We start from the raw sequence: 18899 nt of genomic DNA on the forward strand, positions 1-18899 counted from the left end.
TACTACAATTAGAACTATATTTCAAACTCAAGCACGTTGAGGCCCGGAATTCTCCTCCTCAATATTCGATAAAGGCATATTTTGTATTGTGAGATAATTCATCATAATATTATGTTGGTTGTCAACTTTACCGCAATTCTCCTCCATGTACTAGAAAGATCGTCAAAAATTTTGATGGTATTTAATAAATTGACGTCTTATCAAGCTAATATATGATTTTTGACCTGTACATCCACAAGTATTCTGAATGGTACATCCAAAAGTTTTTTTAAAAAGTCATCTTGCAGGAATCAAAACATTAATGTGGACTTCACTTAATCAAGCATATAGATTCGTGATGCAACGTCTTGTACCAGCCAATCAAATCCCTCAAGTATTCCGTCTCCAGTGTATGCACTACATCCCACGATTCTCCAGTGCCTGCTATTGTCCATAGCCTCCAGATTAAGCACCTGAATCAGAAGAAAAATTAAGAATCCTCTGTGAATGTCAATTTTATGAATGATTAACCATACACAAAAAAGAAGCAAGGAACCATATGGAAAAAGGTTACTAGTCAACTGCAGTAATTTCAAAACTACTACGTAATACTTTCTAACCACCACTAGAAAGAAGCTTCTCTCCTGATCTCTCAGTATTTCGGTTTTGCATAACTGGATCTTCGGATTTCTGAACGCATGCAAAACATATTACCAATTTAAACCTACTTGGCAACAAGATGATTTAGAGTAAGTTCGTGCCTAAACCTTCAACGTAATTGCAATCATAGATTGCATCTGTATTACTTCCAAGCATAAGAACTTCACTTCAATGTTTGTTCAACATAGTTTAAGCCTTAAGGTATAACAAGAAGCATCCTTACTTTGGCTATTTCATCTGGAGAAAGAGCACCTTGTATGTCCTGCTTATTTGCAAAAATCAATAATGATGCTCCTGATAGCCTCTGCCAAGGAGAAAAGAGTAGTGGACACAGAACATAAAACACTACACAAAAATCATTTCCAATGGTTGACATTGCAGGTTCCTTCTTTGTCACTAGTCATACTAAGCCTCACCAGAAATGAACTGTTATCATATGAAGAATAATCAGAGAGACTATTTTCTGCAATTATCAAGTTGCAGAGTACTCCTGGTATCACTTACTGAGGTGCTCAAGGAGATGAGTAACTTATTAAGAACAAAAGAAAACGGAAACAATGTGCTAAACTAGGTAAAATGGCAACATTAATGGATTCATTCAATAACTTCCATTACAATCTATATTTGACCTTTGTGCGTATGAATTAAAGAAAGGAGGAGGTCAATCAAAAAGAGAAGTTATTAATCAAAGGTCCTTCAATGCACATGTGAAAGTTGTGTATGAATTAGCCGACCAACACTTTGGCTACTAATAAAGGAATAGGACCTTACTAATTTATTAGGATATGTTACCCTTTCTACAGTGAGTGCAGTGAAGGACTCTCGCCTGACATGCCTGTTTGACTTATATGGTATCATCAACTTGCTTTTCAATCAAACGAATTTCATAACCATAAAGTAAGACCTCTTTTTCGGGAGGAGCCCTGCCCCTAGTTGATGTAGTCAATCAGTAGGCAATCAAAAAAGCTACGCACCTTCACTAAACTTTAATGAAGAAAGCTCTTTCATCCTATACTGATTTACTGAAAACGGGTTTGCACGTTATTTTTTGGGACACAAAGGCTATTACAGACACATCAAAGAAGACTTTTTGAAGCATGTAATGCACACATTCAACAAACCCAGCAAAAACCAACAGCAAGATTTATCCCTCATTTATTAACATGATAGTCTACGGGCGGACAGTTAGGCAGAACATATTATAGGTAAATAATATTAAAATGCTAATGGCACCAACATTATGAAACTCGTAACTAAACGAATAGCGCTACTAAATGTGCATAGGCAGTTCAGTTAGAAAATAACTAATAGGTTCTGTATACAATTTATTATTTTCATAGCCACACAAATAAGTTCCCAGAGAAAACTTTAATTGAGATTATTATGATGATGATGATTTTGGCCGAGGGCAGAAGGAAGCTATAACATGTCAATGAGGAGTGCAACTTGCATCAAACAAGGTTATAGCATATGTTACTTCTCGCCTTCCCTGTTAAAGAATATGCAGCTAAGCAACAAAATGGATGTCGACAGAAAATGACGACGTAAATGATAGCAAATGCTAATTAACTCGAAAATAACAAAATATTCAAACAAGTGTCATAATAAGCAGAAGCTGGCAACATTTCCACAGCGAAGTCTGAGATTGGATGCGCTTTTGACAAGTGAATTTACTGAAAACTCATCCCCTTGCTTCGGACTCACTATTTTGCATTTAGACCACTATGAAATTCTCCCTGCGTTCCAGTTTACGTGGCAATATTTCCTTTTTAGTCTGTTACGAAAAAGAATGACAGCTTTCTAAATTTGGATACAATTTAACTTGATTCTTCCCAACCATTGATGACAAGCTTTTATAGCCCTGCACATTTTTTGGCAAGTTAAGACCATGTGTTTCGAAAGCTTTATAAACACACAAATGTCATGACATGATTAAAACCATTAGTTTTTGTGAGAAATAATGGAGAAAATATTGTTATTGAATTGTTGTAACAATATTATTACATTGAGGCTCTGTATATAGACATTACATTCTAATCCTTTTCCTAATAGGACACCATATTACAATCTTTTTCCAAGTAGCATTTTATATGTTATTCCTATTCCTACTCATATTCTAACACTCCCCCTCAAGCTGGTTCATAGAAGGCATATGTACCAAGCTTGTTATGAATGTAATTAATACGAGGATCGGTGCGGGACTTGGTGAAGATATATACAAAAAAAAAAACTAATAAGGACTGCTCTGGACGTCTGAAAGGCCTCAACTGAAAAGGAAAAAACTGAAAAAGTAATCCGAAAAGTAGTAAACAACGCCGGAAAGTCAATTGCTGAAAAATTGCCGGAAACTGGTATAAAATATATTGGTCATCTCGAAATCACGAGATGGGTAGATCTAGAACACGAAAGTCATTAAAGAACTGGTCGGAACATGCTCTAAGTAGGGTCGGAATGGTGGCACAACCCTAATATGGGTAGGGTCGGAATGATGGCACAACCCTACTGGAAAAGAGAAAATATATGAGTAGAGTCGGAATGATGGCACGACCCTGCACAAATCAAATCTGAGGAGTCACTGAAAACACACACGGTGCAATGCAACTCAAACATGAGAAAGTAGACTGAAAAGATGCATGGTACTACGCAAATTAAATATGAGAAGTAGTCCGGAGAGATGCACAATGCTACGCAAATCTGATATGAGAAAGTGGTCACCGGATAGATGCACCATGCTACACGAATCAGATATGAGAAAATAGTCACCTAAAAGATACACGGTGACCCAACTTTTGCTAACATAATCATTGGCCAGACAGGCGGCATATATGGGTTATAGCCATCGCTCTTTGATTCTCTACCAAGAGTGTAAAGGGTCTGATACCATGTGAAGAAATATAAGAGAAGAATATTACTATTGAATTGTTGTAACAACATTATTACATTGAGACCCTGTTTATACATACTACATTCCAATCATTTTCCTAATAGGACACTACATTACAAAAATCAACCTTTCTTTCTTAACCTCCTTGCCCAGTCAAACTATATCATGCAAATTGAAACGGAGGGAGAAGCACAGGGATATAATATAAAAGGCATGCATGCATTCTATGCCATAACAGAAAACTCATTCCCTAGTTTCTTGACATATTTTCTTGTACTTTAATAGTATGTAACAGGTAACACCAAACAAAAGCATGCATGGTGTAGTTTTGGTGTAGTTTTCCTACTGTTTAATTGTCAATTGTTAGAGTCAGTGATGCATTTGGAAGAGGCCTTCTAAGACCATGCTAAATAGGAATAAGAAGTTTCAACAACTCCATCCCCTACGTATTACATTATGAGCTATGTATTGAATCCGCCATCTTGTTTTAGGGAACACATGCTCTTGCTTCTTCGTTTATTAGGGAATGGAGTTGCTTTTCCTTATAACTCCCCATCTGCCTGAATAATACACATCACATCGCCCTCACCCTTACCCAAAAGACAAAAAAACTCCATCCCCTAATACATGAAGAAGCAAGAGCATCTGTCCTCCCAAAAAAGATGTTCCATTTAGTACTTAGCTCATGATGTAAAACAATTCGGGAATCAAAATATCTCACTAGGCTAAAAAAAACAATGGAGAAAAGCAAATTCAAATGGTTTGTTGCCTATAAACAACATTGTAAGAACCAAAATCATAAATCTGTAGGTCTTGAAAAATGAAAATGTAACTATATAGAAGCAAGATAAGTTCAAACAACTTGTATGTACCCTTTACTTAGCACAACTTGCGAAGGACTCCCACCTCTAGATGCACTTGTACAACAGTGGATCATAGAAGAGAAAAAATCAAAATTGGATTAGTAAACCACCCCTGGAAATCCATATGTTTCTGGAGTTCTTGCACAAGGAGTAAATGAGGTTCAGCAACAGAAAAGACATCCAATATGACATGTACCTCCTCTTTTAGAAGATTATGTAGCTCGTATCTGCAGTCATCTAGCCTTCTCAGATCAGAACTATCCACAACCCACACCAAGCCATCAGTTTGCTCAAAGTAGTTTCTCCAATAAGACCGTATTGTTTTCTGGCCCCCGACATCCCATATATTGAGGGTATACCTGAAGAATGTCAGGTTAACTTGAAATCAACTATTTTGAAATTTCAGAAAAAGAATCTCATTTCCAACAAGGATCGTTGGGAGGAATTTAAGCTACTAAAATGATTTAAATACACCAGATAGTAATTTCAAAGACATACATGTTGACATAATTCTGTTTAGTTTTGTTGGGTTTTTAAAAGGGTGAGCAGCAAAAAGATTAAAAGTGATTGAAATTATCTCTGAATTTTTATTAAGTATCGCATTTTAAATAGTCAACTTAAAAACAGAAAATGTGCAAAAATTTGCAGAACTCAAAAACCTAAAATATCTCAACTAGACCTATCTAACTAAATTTAAATTAAAACAAAGATTCCTCCTACAACTACACTACTATTATTTAGTAAATCAACACTAACAATAGCAAATAATCAACACTCTTCCTTTGCTTCAGTTAGTGCAATCTAAAAAGTTGATCCTCCTCAATTTATGCCTCTTACTGAAAATTGCTTTCAGTTACAGCAGTAACTTTCTTTTTAGCATAATTTCCTAGTTTTAGGATGAATTTGCATTTTAAATTTCTATATGATAGATTAGTTTGTTAAGATATTTTAGTTTATTTGAATTTTGAATCATGCAGATTTTTTTGTTGTAAGTTGGCGCTATTAAAGTCCTCCTATGCTTAAGAAAAATTTTGAGAACCAATTTCAATCATTTTAAATCTTTCAGTTGCTCCACCATCTTGTAACGAAACCAATACTTCTAGTGTTTGTGCTCGAGGATTGTTTTGAGCATCCTCGAACTTGCACACTTTCGTAGCATGGAATGTTTGTTTGCATTTTCTACATATCAATGAGGTTGAGGTAGACCGAAGATATATAGGAGGGAGGTGATTAAATATGACATGGAGCAGCTCCAGCTTACCGAGCACATGACCTAGATAGGAAGTTGTGGAGGAGACGGATTAGGGTAGAAGGTTAGTATGAGTTTAGGATGTTGTTTCTTGCGTTGTATTACTTGGTGTATCTTGTTTATGGTATTATTGGATATGTTGATTTTTATTGTATCTTGTTCTTTTACTATTCCTTACCTAGATTGTTTTATTTTGAGCCCGGCGTCTATCGGAAACAGCCTCTCCATCTCACATCTGAGGTAGTGGTATGAATTGCGTACACTTACCTTCCCCACACCCCACTTGGTTGGAATATACTGGGTATGTTGTTGTGCATCAGGCCTCCACCAACAATTTTTTTCTAGGTGTGTTTTCTTTTTGCAGATACTTGCGAGAAGGATAATTAACCTTTTCTTCTTTGTCTTGTGCATAAAAGCACACTCAGTAGCATAATTGATAATAACAACGATAAATAAGAACCAACACATTATTAAAGCAGGATAACACAATGCAAATCTGAGAAACAAAACAGGAAGGAAACAGAGAAACCATACTTCTGATACGTGATGGTTTTGATGTTGAAGCCAAGAGTTGGACTGATGACACTTGTGTCTTCATCGTTTATTTTTAAAACTATTGTTGTCTTACCAGAGTTGTCAAGACCCCTATTTAATAAACAGAATTAAATAAAGAGTAAGTAAATAAAGTGTATACAAAATTCTCCAATGCCACATGTTAAGAGTGTTAGCTTGTAGACTTACACCATAAGGATGCGCATTTCCTTTTCTTTTTGCTTAATCTTTCGAATAATGCTGAGAAGTCCCATCGTGATCACTCCTAGTTGCCTGGGCAAAGTTTAACATTCATTAATAGAAGATAACATGCAGCATGCAAAACCTAATACCAAGTAATCTGTCACAGTGTGATGTCCAAAAGTAAGTTTTGGCTCAATGATAAAATAGTTTTACATTACCAAAAACAAGAAAGAAGGTATTGGTATTCTACCATTTTTATGTATGTTTTTACTTGTCAGCAAAGCTGGTTAAAATTTCTTAAGATGATAGGTGGCAGGGAAAATTCCCTCCTGCATTTACTCTAGTAGAAAGTAAAGTTTTATAAAGGAGACACATTAACCAGAAAATCAATATATTAGTTGCATGTTCCAGATTCACCTGTTGACGGAGCCACCAAATACCCAATGAGTCCATGACCAACTTTATTCTCGGTGGAATGTTGTTGGGTGCAATATTATGGTTAATAAGATCCTTGTGAAGGAGAAACCTAGCAACCATAAAGCCTAAAACCCTCAGTTGCAGAGTGCATTCAAGCGTTCCCTTGCTTGTTCTTCATTTTGGGGCATGTCTTCATTAAGAAGAATGGTCATTGAGTCCATATTTGGTGCTAGTTAATATATTAAGTCTAATATATTTCCAATATTCTGCCGATGAATCCTTTGTTTGAAAGTTTAACAATGTTTGAAAATTAGGTGGAGTGGGCAGGGGCTTATATATTTTGCATCTACCCAAATGTCGTCTTAGTCCACTTGTTCCATTTCTAATTGAATTAGCAACATAAAATTGATGATTGGCACACACTTTGCTTTAACTAATTTACCATTTTCAAAATGTTCCCAAACAGTAGATCTACTTTCCATTTCTTTCCTTTTCTTTGGATTCATAGTGTCAATTGAGTTGTCATTGCTGTTATCAGCTACATCATCAGTTGAACCAGCCGCACTAACTCAACAGTCATTTATTTAAAATTTGATAGAGAGAACATTTACTCTTTGATTCGCAAAATCCGAAAAATCATTTCACATAATCAGCAAAATCATTAAAAAAAAAAAATCAGACTCTTCACAGAATCACCGCAGAAAAGGAAAGAAGAAGAAGAAAAAACAAAAAAAAAGTACCTGTTCAGTTCGCCGCTGGTTACAGAAGACGGAAGACCGACTTGGGAATGAGTGAAAGTCCAAGGGTTAACAATCGAGCTGAATCAACTTTTGAGTTGGTTCATTGTATGTTTGTAGGCCATGTCCAGTTATTTCCAAAACTGGGCGTAACTGCATAAATATTTGGGAGACTTAGTAACAGTGAACTTGTATTAGGGCAGTACCGCAGTAGGGCTTAAGGCTGAAATCTAAAGGGTATTATTTTATTCTTCTTTCTTGAAAAAAGAATTCAGTAATGCTCAATTTAGCTCCATTGAATTGCTTTTAGTTATGTACTAAATAGGGGGGAAGGGGCCTGCGTTAGCACTGGCCCAACGAGATGCATGTGAAGAAAAAATAGATGTAATGCATGAATGTGCAGGACAAACTATTTACTTTATAGTATTTATCATGGAGCCAAGTTATACAAGAGATTATATACATCTTATTGACATAGATAACAAAAAGAGGCTATATACATCTTATTACATAGATAGCAAAAAGTTGTGCATCCTTAGCTTGAGATGAAACCTGTTGCACAATAAAATTGAGAAGGGTTAGTATTTTTGTAACATCTTCTATAGCTGTCAAGGTATGAAGTCTCTCTTTCTATTTCTTACGCAGGAATAAACTGTGAAGGATACCAGTCAGCATAAACTATTACTATATTCTGTTTGGATTGCCATACTACTATGTAATAACATGTACATATTTTGTACTGTGATAAAGAACAATGTATGCTCAAGTTTATTATGAGATGAACCAAATCAACCATTAGTAGAATAAAGGTTAAGAATAATGAACAAAGTCACCTTGCAACTAACAACAACATAATAGCAAGTAGAACAAAGGTCTGCTTGTGCTAGCTATAGTTTTGCAGGAAGACCTCACTCTACACCAGCCCGCCTCACCATGTTTCTATGTTGTAGACTCTGCACCCCTCAATTAGGCTACCTGTCAATCTTTTAGTTCCCAGTCATGGCAACATTTTCTAAATCTAATATTCACAACTGCACCATTATTTCCTTCAAAATCTTGTGCCCAAAAGTGTACTGCTGCTGAAATTTTGAAGGAATATGGCCAGCCATACATCACTCCAAAATCTTATTGTTCTCCAATATTAGGATAGGACTTTATCACTTCTCTAATGTTTTCCGTACTCCCACACCAGCACAAGTTAAATTTTTTGTACACCAAACTTCTTTATCTATCCCATACTCTTCTTTAATTGCATTTCTCCAGAGAGCTCCATTCTCGTGACCAACTCCAAAGCATTAATAAGAAACTCTACGTGTCTATGCAGTCAATTAGACCTATCCAAATGAAAAATCTGAAGTCTCATAAACCCCAAAGACACTTTTCAAGAAAAATCCACAAAAAGAAAAATTGTTACTACTGTGTCTGTTTTTAATAAAGAATAAAAACATCAGCTTTCATTCTTTGCACAGCAACGACAAAATAAGCACAGCAGCAACAAAACATTCGCTTGTCAGTAATTTTGGTGTTTGGGATACAGTAGTTCTATCCCTAATCTCCAAACATATCAACATTGCATGAAAATTGACTAAAAACGTTGAATTTCATAGTAAAATCAGATAGCAAGGGCACGTGAATAACGCAAAATTTCTGTAAAAGTCCAACAATAAATTGCATGAAAATAAACCTATGTATTCAAATCAGTAAGGAAAAAGTAAAATCCCAAAGCCATAGCCAGGAAGAATTTTTTTCCAACGTACTTGTACAGCAAGATCACATAAAATAGCTTATTCTATAGAGGAGAAAAAGCAGTCTTCTGCAAACAAAAAGGGCAGTTTATGTCGGCTTAGTAGAGGAATACGATGTAAGTTTGGATTATTAATTGCAACCCACAAAAACTAAAAGAATTTCTATATTAAATAACCATAAGGTACCAAAACCTTCGAAAACACATGTGCATCTACAGACAAATTAAAGAGATCGAGAATCTTCAGACAGTTGGGCAAATCGTCAACAAAACTTTAATTAGAGGAAATGGACTTCTAAAAATGAAAATTATCATGCATTTGAAGGATTAAATATGTAAGTTACTATCTAATATATATATATATGTTACTTCACAGAGAGATTTTTGGTTTAAAAATAAGCTTAACACTAACATTCTGACCCGTAAATTCAAACATTGAATTTCAGAGTAAACCCAGATAGCAAGGGCACATGAATAGCGAATTTTTTTCCAACGTACTTGTACAGCAAGATCACATAAAACAGCTTACTCTATGGAGTAGAAAAAGCAGTCTTCTGCAAACAAAAAGGGCAGTCCGTGCACTAAAGCATTTACTATGCGTAGCTGAACCAAAAGGCCTGAATCAGTGAACTTCTAATCACATGAGAATAATTTGACCAGCTACTTCTACATCTTATGCGTAGCTGAACCAAAAGGCCTGAATCAGTGAACTTCTAATCACATGAGAATAATTTGACCAGCTACTTCTACATCTCCTTGTTCGGAAGAAAATTAAAATCGTCAACAGAACTTTAATTAGAGGAAATGGACTTCTAAAAACGGAAGCAACCATGCATTTGAAGAATTAAATATGTAAGTTACTATCGAATATACATATGTTATGTTACTTCACTGAGAGATTTTTACTTTAAAAATAACCTTAACGCTAACATTCTGACCCATAAATCCATCTTTCTTAATGAGAGCAAAACAAGTATTTCCAAAATAATGTTTATATGCTTCCCCACTAATCTCATAGTTACTGCTAAACTACTTAGGAAATCACAAACTCTCATTCAAATTTGCACTTTTGCTATTGAATTTTTTTGAATTACCTTAAAGCATATATTGTAATGTGCAACAACAACAACAACAACAAACCCAGTGTATTCCCACATAGTTAAGTCTGGGGAGGGTAAGATGTACGCAATCCATACCTCTACCTCTAAAGAAGTAGAAAGGTTGTTTTCGATAGACCCCCGGCTCGAGACACGGAATACTACACAAATACATAGTAAAGCATGGAACAAGATGGCATAACATAAATACGACACCCACAAGTAATAGAAAACAGAGAAAAGTAAACAGATTCGTAATAAAGCATGAAACAAGGTATCATAACAAGAATAATACCCCCACCAAGTAATTCCCTACACTAGCGACCCAAACTGACCCTAGCCTTCTGCCCTAATTCGCGTCCTCCAGATCTTCTTATCTAGAGTCATGTCCTCAGTGAGCTGTAACTGCTCCATGTCCCGCCTAATCACCTCTCCCCAGTACTTCTTCAGTCTACCCCTACCCAGCCTAAAACCATCTAAAGCTAGTCTCTCACACCTACGAACCCCGAACCATCTCAATCGGGCTTTCCGCATCTTATTCTCCACTGGAGTCACACCAACCTTCTCCCTAATAGCCTCATTCCGAACTCTATCCCCACTATTCAGCCCACACATCCAACGCAACATCCGCATTTCCGCCACCTTCATTTTCTGAATATGGGAGTTCTTAACTGGCCAACACTCCGCTCCATACAACATGGCCGGACAGACTGCCACCCTGTAGAATTTGCCTTTAAGCTTGGGCGGCACCTTCTTATCACACAACACCCCCAAAGCGAGCTTCCACTTCATCCATCCCGCCCCAATACGGTGCGAGACATCCTCGTCAATCTCACCGTTACCCTGAATCACGGATCCGAGGTACTTGAAACTATCATTCTTACATACCACCTGTGATTCCAACTTCACTACCACCTCATTCTCCAGCTCACGTCATTAAACTTGCATTCCAAGTACTCTGTCTTGCTCCTACTCAACCTGAACCCTTTAGACTCAAGAGTTTGTCTCCACACCTCTAATTTATCATTCACACCCCCCGCGTTTCATCAATCAAAACTACATCATCTGCAAAAAGCATACACCAAGGCACCTCTCCTTGAATACACCGCGTCAACACATCCATCACCAAAGCAAACAAAAAAGGGACTAAGAGTAGATCCCTGATGCAATCCTGTCATGACAGTGAAATGCTCTGAGTCTCCTCCCACCGTCCTCACCTAAGTTTTAGCTCCATCATACATATCCTTAATTGCTCTGATATATGCCACCGGGCTCCCTGGGGACTTTGTCATATGCCTTCTCCAAGTCGATAAACACCATGTGCAGGTCCTTCTTCCTTTCCCTATACTATTCCACCAGCCTCCGTACCAGGTGAATTGCCTCTGTCGTCGAGCGGCCAGGCATAAATCCAAACTGGTTCTTCGTAATAGACACTATCCGTCTCAGCCTCACCTCGACCACTCTCTCCCAAATCTTCATAGAGTGACTCAATAACTTAATACCCCTATAGTTATTGCAACTCTGAATATCACCCTTGTTCTTATAAAGAGGGATCATAGTACTCCACCTCCAAGCCTCGGGCATTTTCGCCGTCTTGAAAATTTCGTTAAACAATCCAGTCAACCACCTTAAACAAGCCTTGCCAGAAAACTTCCAAAAATCCACCGGTATCTCATCAGGCCCCGTCGCCCTACCCCTTCGCATCCTGCTAACAGCCTCTCTAACCTCCTGTACCTTAAAACGTCTACAATAACTAAAATTCCGACACTCCTCTGAGTGCTCAAGCACCCCTAACACAATAGCTCTACCCCCTTCGTCATTCAAGAGCCTATGAAAATACGACTACCATCTATTCTTAATGTGGCCGTCCTCCACCAACACTGTACCGTCCTCCCCCTTAATGCACTTCACCTGGTTGAGGTCACGACCCTTCCTCTCCCCAGCCTTAGCGAGTCTAAACAACTTTTTTTCCCCTCCTTTCTCCTGTAGCCCCGCATACAAGCTCTCAGTGCAGCAGTACAAGTATATTCGAAACCTTTTAGTGCATCTTTGCCCATTAGGAAATTATACTATTTGCAATGAGAGGGGGAAGGTGCGTGGAGTGATTTAATAATACATGCAATGTTCATGAAAATGACTTGCCAAGCAAGAAGGAATATCAGTTATACGGTGCACATAGATTACAGCACATAGATTACAGTAAAACAAATCAAACCTCTAAATAGCATAACATCCATTTATAAGTACACCACATAAAGTTTACACAGAACAATTTCCATTATTCACATCTTTGTTCTTCCCACACAATAAATAATAAAGAGTAGAACAAAACTCCAGGTAAAATCCACAAACAACAGAGGTAATGTTGTAAACATATTATTTTGAGTACCATATAAGTACACAGTGTAAAGGTTATACAGAACAATCTCCATTATTCACATCTCTTTTCTTCCCACACAATGAATAATAAAGTTTAGAACAAAACTTCAGCTAAATACACAAGCAACAGAGATAACAATACACCTTAAAGCTCTTATCTTCTAGGTACTGCACTACTAATCCACGTCATACAAGGACGGAGTAAGCTAAGCACACAATTCTGGGTGAATACATACTGTAAAAGTGAGAAGGAACACATTAAAGCCTGTATCCCCAAAACCAAATACTACTATTAAACCCGATGAAAGACTGTTAACCTTGAAGCGTGACAAACAACTCTACACAAATACATAAATTATGGAGGTAAAAAGAATACATTGAAGCCGTCATCCCTGAAGCAACACACGAAACTCTCATCGAAAAATCCAAATACCACTAATGAACAACCGAAAGTACAACCTTAAAACCAAGCGCACAACTTTTGGCAAATAAACCATGGATGTAAAAAAAAAAGGCAATATACTGTCGCAAGAAAGAGATGGGTTGATGGTTAGTGGTATTAAATGAAACGATTTTTCATGTGGAGTGGGCTATATGGTATTTTTTATCTACGTGATGTGCTTGATGTCATTTTGTTAGAAAAAGAGGTATGGTATTTTAGAGTTAAAAATTTAATGAGGTTAATTTTTGAGCTAAAAAACTAGGGGATGATATTTTTACTCTATTATTTTTTGGCAAAAAGAATACTAGATGATTTTTTTCTCATATGTCATAGCATTGGCAAAAAAAATACTATATGTTGTCATCTCCCACCAACAACAGGTATCAGGTAATACTGTCCACCAATGCTGACACCAATGCTACGACAGATGCAAAAAAAATCATCTAGTATTTTTTTTGCCACAGCTAAAACATTCTCAAGAAACTGTGCTAACAATTCAAGATTCTTTAACATAATAGCAATTAACAACCAAGAAACAAAAAGGGCAATAGAAAATGATAGATCGAAGTTTTCACAACACGTACACTAATTTCATTAACAGGGGAAAATCCCAATTCGTTAACACAACACAAACCCGACTTTAACTAACCCAGTACCTAAACTGGAGAGCACAAGTCAAAATTCCCAAACAGATCAAAGTTTGTACCACACAAACGCCAATTTCACTAAGAGAAACTTCAATTCCTTATCCCTAAAATAAAGTCAAAAAACCTCCAAAAACCAGAACTAATTTCACTAACCCAGTACATAAACAGGTAAGAACAACTCCCAATTTTGGGACGAACAATTCAAAATTCCCAAACCAATCAAATCTTTCACAGCAGAAACAGTAATTTCGCCAACACTGAAAAACCCCAATTCCTTAAATCGTTAAAACAAACAGGCTTCATCAGAAACAACGAAGTCTGCATAATCAAAAACTCGAAAAGCAAATTAAAACTTGCATAATGAAAAAGTGGAGCAGGAAGATACCCGACAGAAGGCAAGCAGGCCAAGGATAAATTCGCTTGTCCTTTGGTAATTGCTTATTTCTTTACTTTTCTATTACATAGAAGAGGTGATTTCACCACCTCATCTAATTAGCAAAACATCTATCTATTCCCACTTAATTATATGTCATGTCGTAATATATAATAATTTTATTATTTCATCATAATAATTTAAATATTTAATATATTTTATTAATTAACTATAACAATATATTAAAAGAAAAAACAATCATTTATTTAATTATTTATCATATTCAAAACTAATTTGTTACCAAGAATCACAATAATTAATAACCTAAAATATTTAAAAGACATATAGAAATTTTATTGACTCTCATTATTTTAGCAATGCCACATAAATTAAGACAAAAGATTATTTCATCATAATGATTTGAATATATAATATATTCTATTAATTAACTATAACTACATATTAAAAGTAAATTTTTTCATTTATTTAATTGTCTATCATGTTCGAAGCTAATTTGTTACCACAAATCACAATAATTAATAACTTAAAATATTTTAAAATACATAAAAATTTTATTAACTCTCGTTATTTTAGCAATGCTACATAAATTGAGACAAAAGAAAAAGTACTGGAAATCATAATAACTAAGAACTTAAAATATTTAAAAGATATATAAAAAATTTAGTTGACTCTCAAAATTGTATCGAAGCCACATAAATTGGGACACAAGGAGTAAATATATTATTCGATAATTACGTAAAAATTATTATAAATCACAATAATTAACAAGTTAAACTACTTTTTTAAAAATAGATAAAAGTTCTATTTAACTCTCAAAATTTTATCGATGCAGTATAAATCATGACAAAATAAAAAATTATCTTATTTAATTGCAACTAAATATTTAAAGTAAATCAATTTTATTATTTTAATTTTAATTTTAATTGACTTAGAAGAGGTGGTTTCGACCACCTCATCTAATTACCAAAACATCCATCTACTTTCACTTAATTATATATCATGTCCCAATATATAATAATTTTATTATTTCATTATCATGGTTTAAATATTTAATATGTTCTATTAATTAAATATAACTACATATTGAAAGTAAATTTTTTTTCATTTATTTAATGTCTATCATGTTCAAAACTAATTTTTTACCACAAATCACAATAATTAATAACTTAAAATATTTAAAAGACATATAGAAATTTTATTGACTCTCATTATTTTAGCAATACCACATAATTGAGACAAGAGATTATTTCATCATAATGGTTTAAATATTTAATATATTCTATTAATTAACTATAACTACATATTGAAAGTAAAATTTTTTCATTTATTTAATTGTCTATCATGTTCAAAACTAATTTGTTACCACAAATCACAATAATTAATAACTTAAAATATTTAAAAGACATATAAAAAATTAATTGACTCTCATTATTTTAGCAATGTCACATAAATTGAGACAAACGGAAAAGTACTGCAAATCATAATAATTAACAACTTAAATTATTTAAAAGATATATAAAAAATTTAGTTGACTCTCAAAATTGTATCGAAGCCACATAAATTGGGACACAAGGAGTAAATATATTATTCGATAAATACGTAAAAATTATTATAAATCACAATAATTAACAAGTTAAACTACTTTTTTAAAAATAGATAAAAGTTCTACTAAACTCTCAAAATTTTATCGGTACAACATAAATCATGACAAAATAAAAAACTAACTTATTTAATTGCAACTAAATATTTAAAGTAAATCAATTTTATTATTTTAATTGACTTAGAAGAGGTGGTTTCGACCACCTCATCTAATTACCAAAACATCCATCTACTTCCACTTAATTATATATCATGCCCCAATATATAATAATTTCATTATTTCACCATAATGGTTTAAAAATTTAATATATTCTATTAATTAAATATAACTACATATTGAAAGTAAAATTTTTCCACTTATTTAATTATCTATCATGTTCAAAACTAATTTGTTACCACAAATTACAATAATTAATAACTTAAAATATTTAAAAGACATATAAAATTTTTATTGACTCTCATTATTTTAGCAATGCCACATAAATTGAGACAAAAGATTATTTCATCATAATAGTTTAAATATTTAATTTATTCTATTAATTAACTATAACTACATATTGAAAGTAAAAAAATTTCATTTATTTAATTGTCTATCATATTCAAAACTAACTTGTTACCAGAAATCACAATAATTAATAACTTAAAATATTTAAAAGATATATAGAAATTTTATTGACTCTCGTTATTTTAGCAATGCCGCATAAATTGAGATAAAAGAAAAAGTACTGCAAATCATAATAATTAACAACTTAAAATATTTCAAAATTATATAAAAAATTTAGTTGACTCTCAAAATTGTATCGAAGCCACATAAATTGAGACACTAGGAGTAAATATATTATTTGATAATTACGTAAAAATTATTATAAATCACAATAATTAACAAGTTAAACTACTTTTTCAAAATAGATAAAATTTCTATTCAACTCTCAAAATTTTATCGGTGCAGCATACATCATGACAAAATAAAAAATTATCTTATTTAATTGCAACTAAATATTTAAAGTAAATCATTTTTATTATTTTAATTGCCTTTTATATAGAAAATTAATCTTTTTATTTATTTATTTTAGTAAATTTAAATTTTTAAAATATTTTTTTCTTATATAAAAATACTAATATTTAAACATAACTTTAAATTTTTAAAGTACAAAATTAATAAATTTAATTTAATAAAATTAATTTCTAATGAATATTTTCTTAAAATTTGTGTTGGGTCAATATGTATCAAGTTAAAAAGAAATAAAGAAAAATATATAATAAAATTTTGTTATTGTGAAAGATAAATATAATACACTATCCAATAATGTTTAATAATATCATATTTTGTATATGCATAATATATTTCAAAAAAAATACATAAAAATTACTAGAAATCACAATAGTTAACAACTTAAAAATTTTTAAAGATATCAAATATTTGGTCGGCTCTTGAAATTATATTAGTGCCACTGAAATCGAAAAAGAAGAAAAGTATTATAAATCATAATAATTAAAAACTTTAATTATTTTTAAAATATAATTGACTATCAATTCCAGAAAAATTAGGACAAGAAAAGTAACATATATTAATTTGAAAATGACATAAAAAATATTATAAATTACAATAGTTAACAAATTAAATTATCTAAATATATATTAAATAACATATGTTAAACTCATGCTAGATTCTGAATGAATCTTAGAAAACATATGCAATCCTTTTATTAAAAAAATTATTTAAATATATCAAGATTTTAAAAATAAATAAATATCTTAATATTGGATCCGTGCTGACACGGGTCATGCTCCTCTAGTTTACTTATAGAAGGCAGGAGAAATAGGAGAAAAACGGAGAGAATGACACGTATTATTCCATACCAAGCGTAATGAAGAGACCAAAGCTCATCAGCACAGCCTGCGAAATAACGAAAGTACCCTCAAGCAAATTTTATTTGGCTGCAAGCACACACGTCAAAACCCTCAATTATATAATGTAGTACTAATAAGCAATTATTTTAAAATTAAACTTCAAAAACTCAATTGGCTTTACGGACCTATTTTTTTAATAATAGAAGAGTAAATTTAGGGCCGTTTGACCATGAAATATTTTTTATTTTATCTGGAAATTTTTTTCAGAGTTGAAAATTCTGGTGTTTGGCCATAAAAATTCAAAAAATAATTCTAAAAAAAATTTCTGAAAAGGAAAAACAGGTTTTTGTTGTTTTCACAATTTTTCAACTCTAATTTCAACTTTTATTATTACATATAACCTCAATCTTTTAAATTTTTACATAAAACTCTCCTTATAACATTATTTTTTCAATATTACGTATATAACAGTTTTAAAGAATAAAATAATTATAATTTCAAACTTAATGCTATCCTAATTAATATATATTTTTTTCTCTCTCATCATTATTTTTATCTCATATTTAATTTTCTCTCTTATTTAAGACATTATTTTACTGTTAATTTATATTTATACTCATAAATATATAAAGTATTATATTTATAATAGAAATATACAAAGTATGTTATATGTAAAGTTTATACCATGTATATACCACATACACACATATATATAAATATACAAAATATTGAAAAACATATTAAGCATATTTATAATAGAAATATACAAATTAAGTTATATATGAAGTTTATACCATTTATATACCATATACACACATATATAAAAATACAAAGTATAAAGAAACATACTAAACATATTTATATATTTATGGTATATGATATAATATACCATAAATATGCAAAGTATGTTTTATATAGAAATAATTTATTTACACACAGTAAAATCTTTCATGTATAAGAAAATTAAATAAATAAATTAGCGGCACCCTAAAATTTAATAACAACTCATCATTTCCTATTTTTTTAGGAACGAAAAATGAAGGAAATAAATTAAACAAATTTCTAAAAAAATAAATTTGTTTGAAAGATAATATTTGTTATAAAAAAAAAAATAGGAAGCAGTGATTTGTTAATATAACATCCATGTTAAAAAATTTTAAATATGAGAAAAAGGCTATTAATATAAATATTATATATGTCATAATTGAAATTCATTAAATAT

At 32.6% G+C, this 18899-nt stretch overlaps 1 protein-coding gene across 5 annotated transcripts; it reads right to left on the reverse strand.

Annotated features, from left to right (window-relative positions):
- Positions 1-159: 159 nt before the first annotated feature.
- LOC107877853 (ADP-ribosylation factor-like protein 2) lies at positions 160-14357 on the reverse strand. 5 transcript variants are annotated; one of them, XM_016724618.2, is made up of 8 exons: positions 14219-14357; positions 8025-8076; positions 7528-7677; positions 6377-6460; positions 6170-6280; positions 4583-4745; positions 863-943; positions 160-452 (listed from the first exon to the last, which is right to left on the reverse strand). In XM_016724618.2, exons 4-8 carry the CDS (start codon positions 6439-6441, stop codon positions 315-317), a joined length of 558 nt encoding a protein of 185 aa, XP_016580104.1. In that variant the 5' UTR covers positions 6442-6460; positions 7528-7677; positions 8025-8076; positions 14219-14357; the 3' UTR covers positions 160-314. The 5 variants fall into 5 exon arrangements, with proteins under 5 accessions (XP_016580104.1, XP_016580106.1, XP_016580105.1 ...); XM_016724620.2 differs by having other exon boundaries at positions 8035-8076; positions 14219-14349; XM_016724619.2 differs by lacking the exon at positions 14219-14357 and adding an exon at positions 13987-14152.
- Between the last annotated feature and the right edge of the window lie 4542 nt (positions 14358-18899).

Source organism: Capsicum annuum, chromosome 7, assembly GCF_002878395.1.
Source record: "Capsicum annuum cultivar UCD-10X-F1 chromosome 7, UCD10Xv1.1, whole genome shotgun sequence".
NCBI classification, from domain to species: Eukaryota; Viridiplantae; Streptophyta; class Magnoliopsida; order Solanales; family Solanaceae; genus Capsicum; species Capsicum annuum.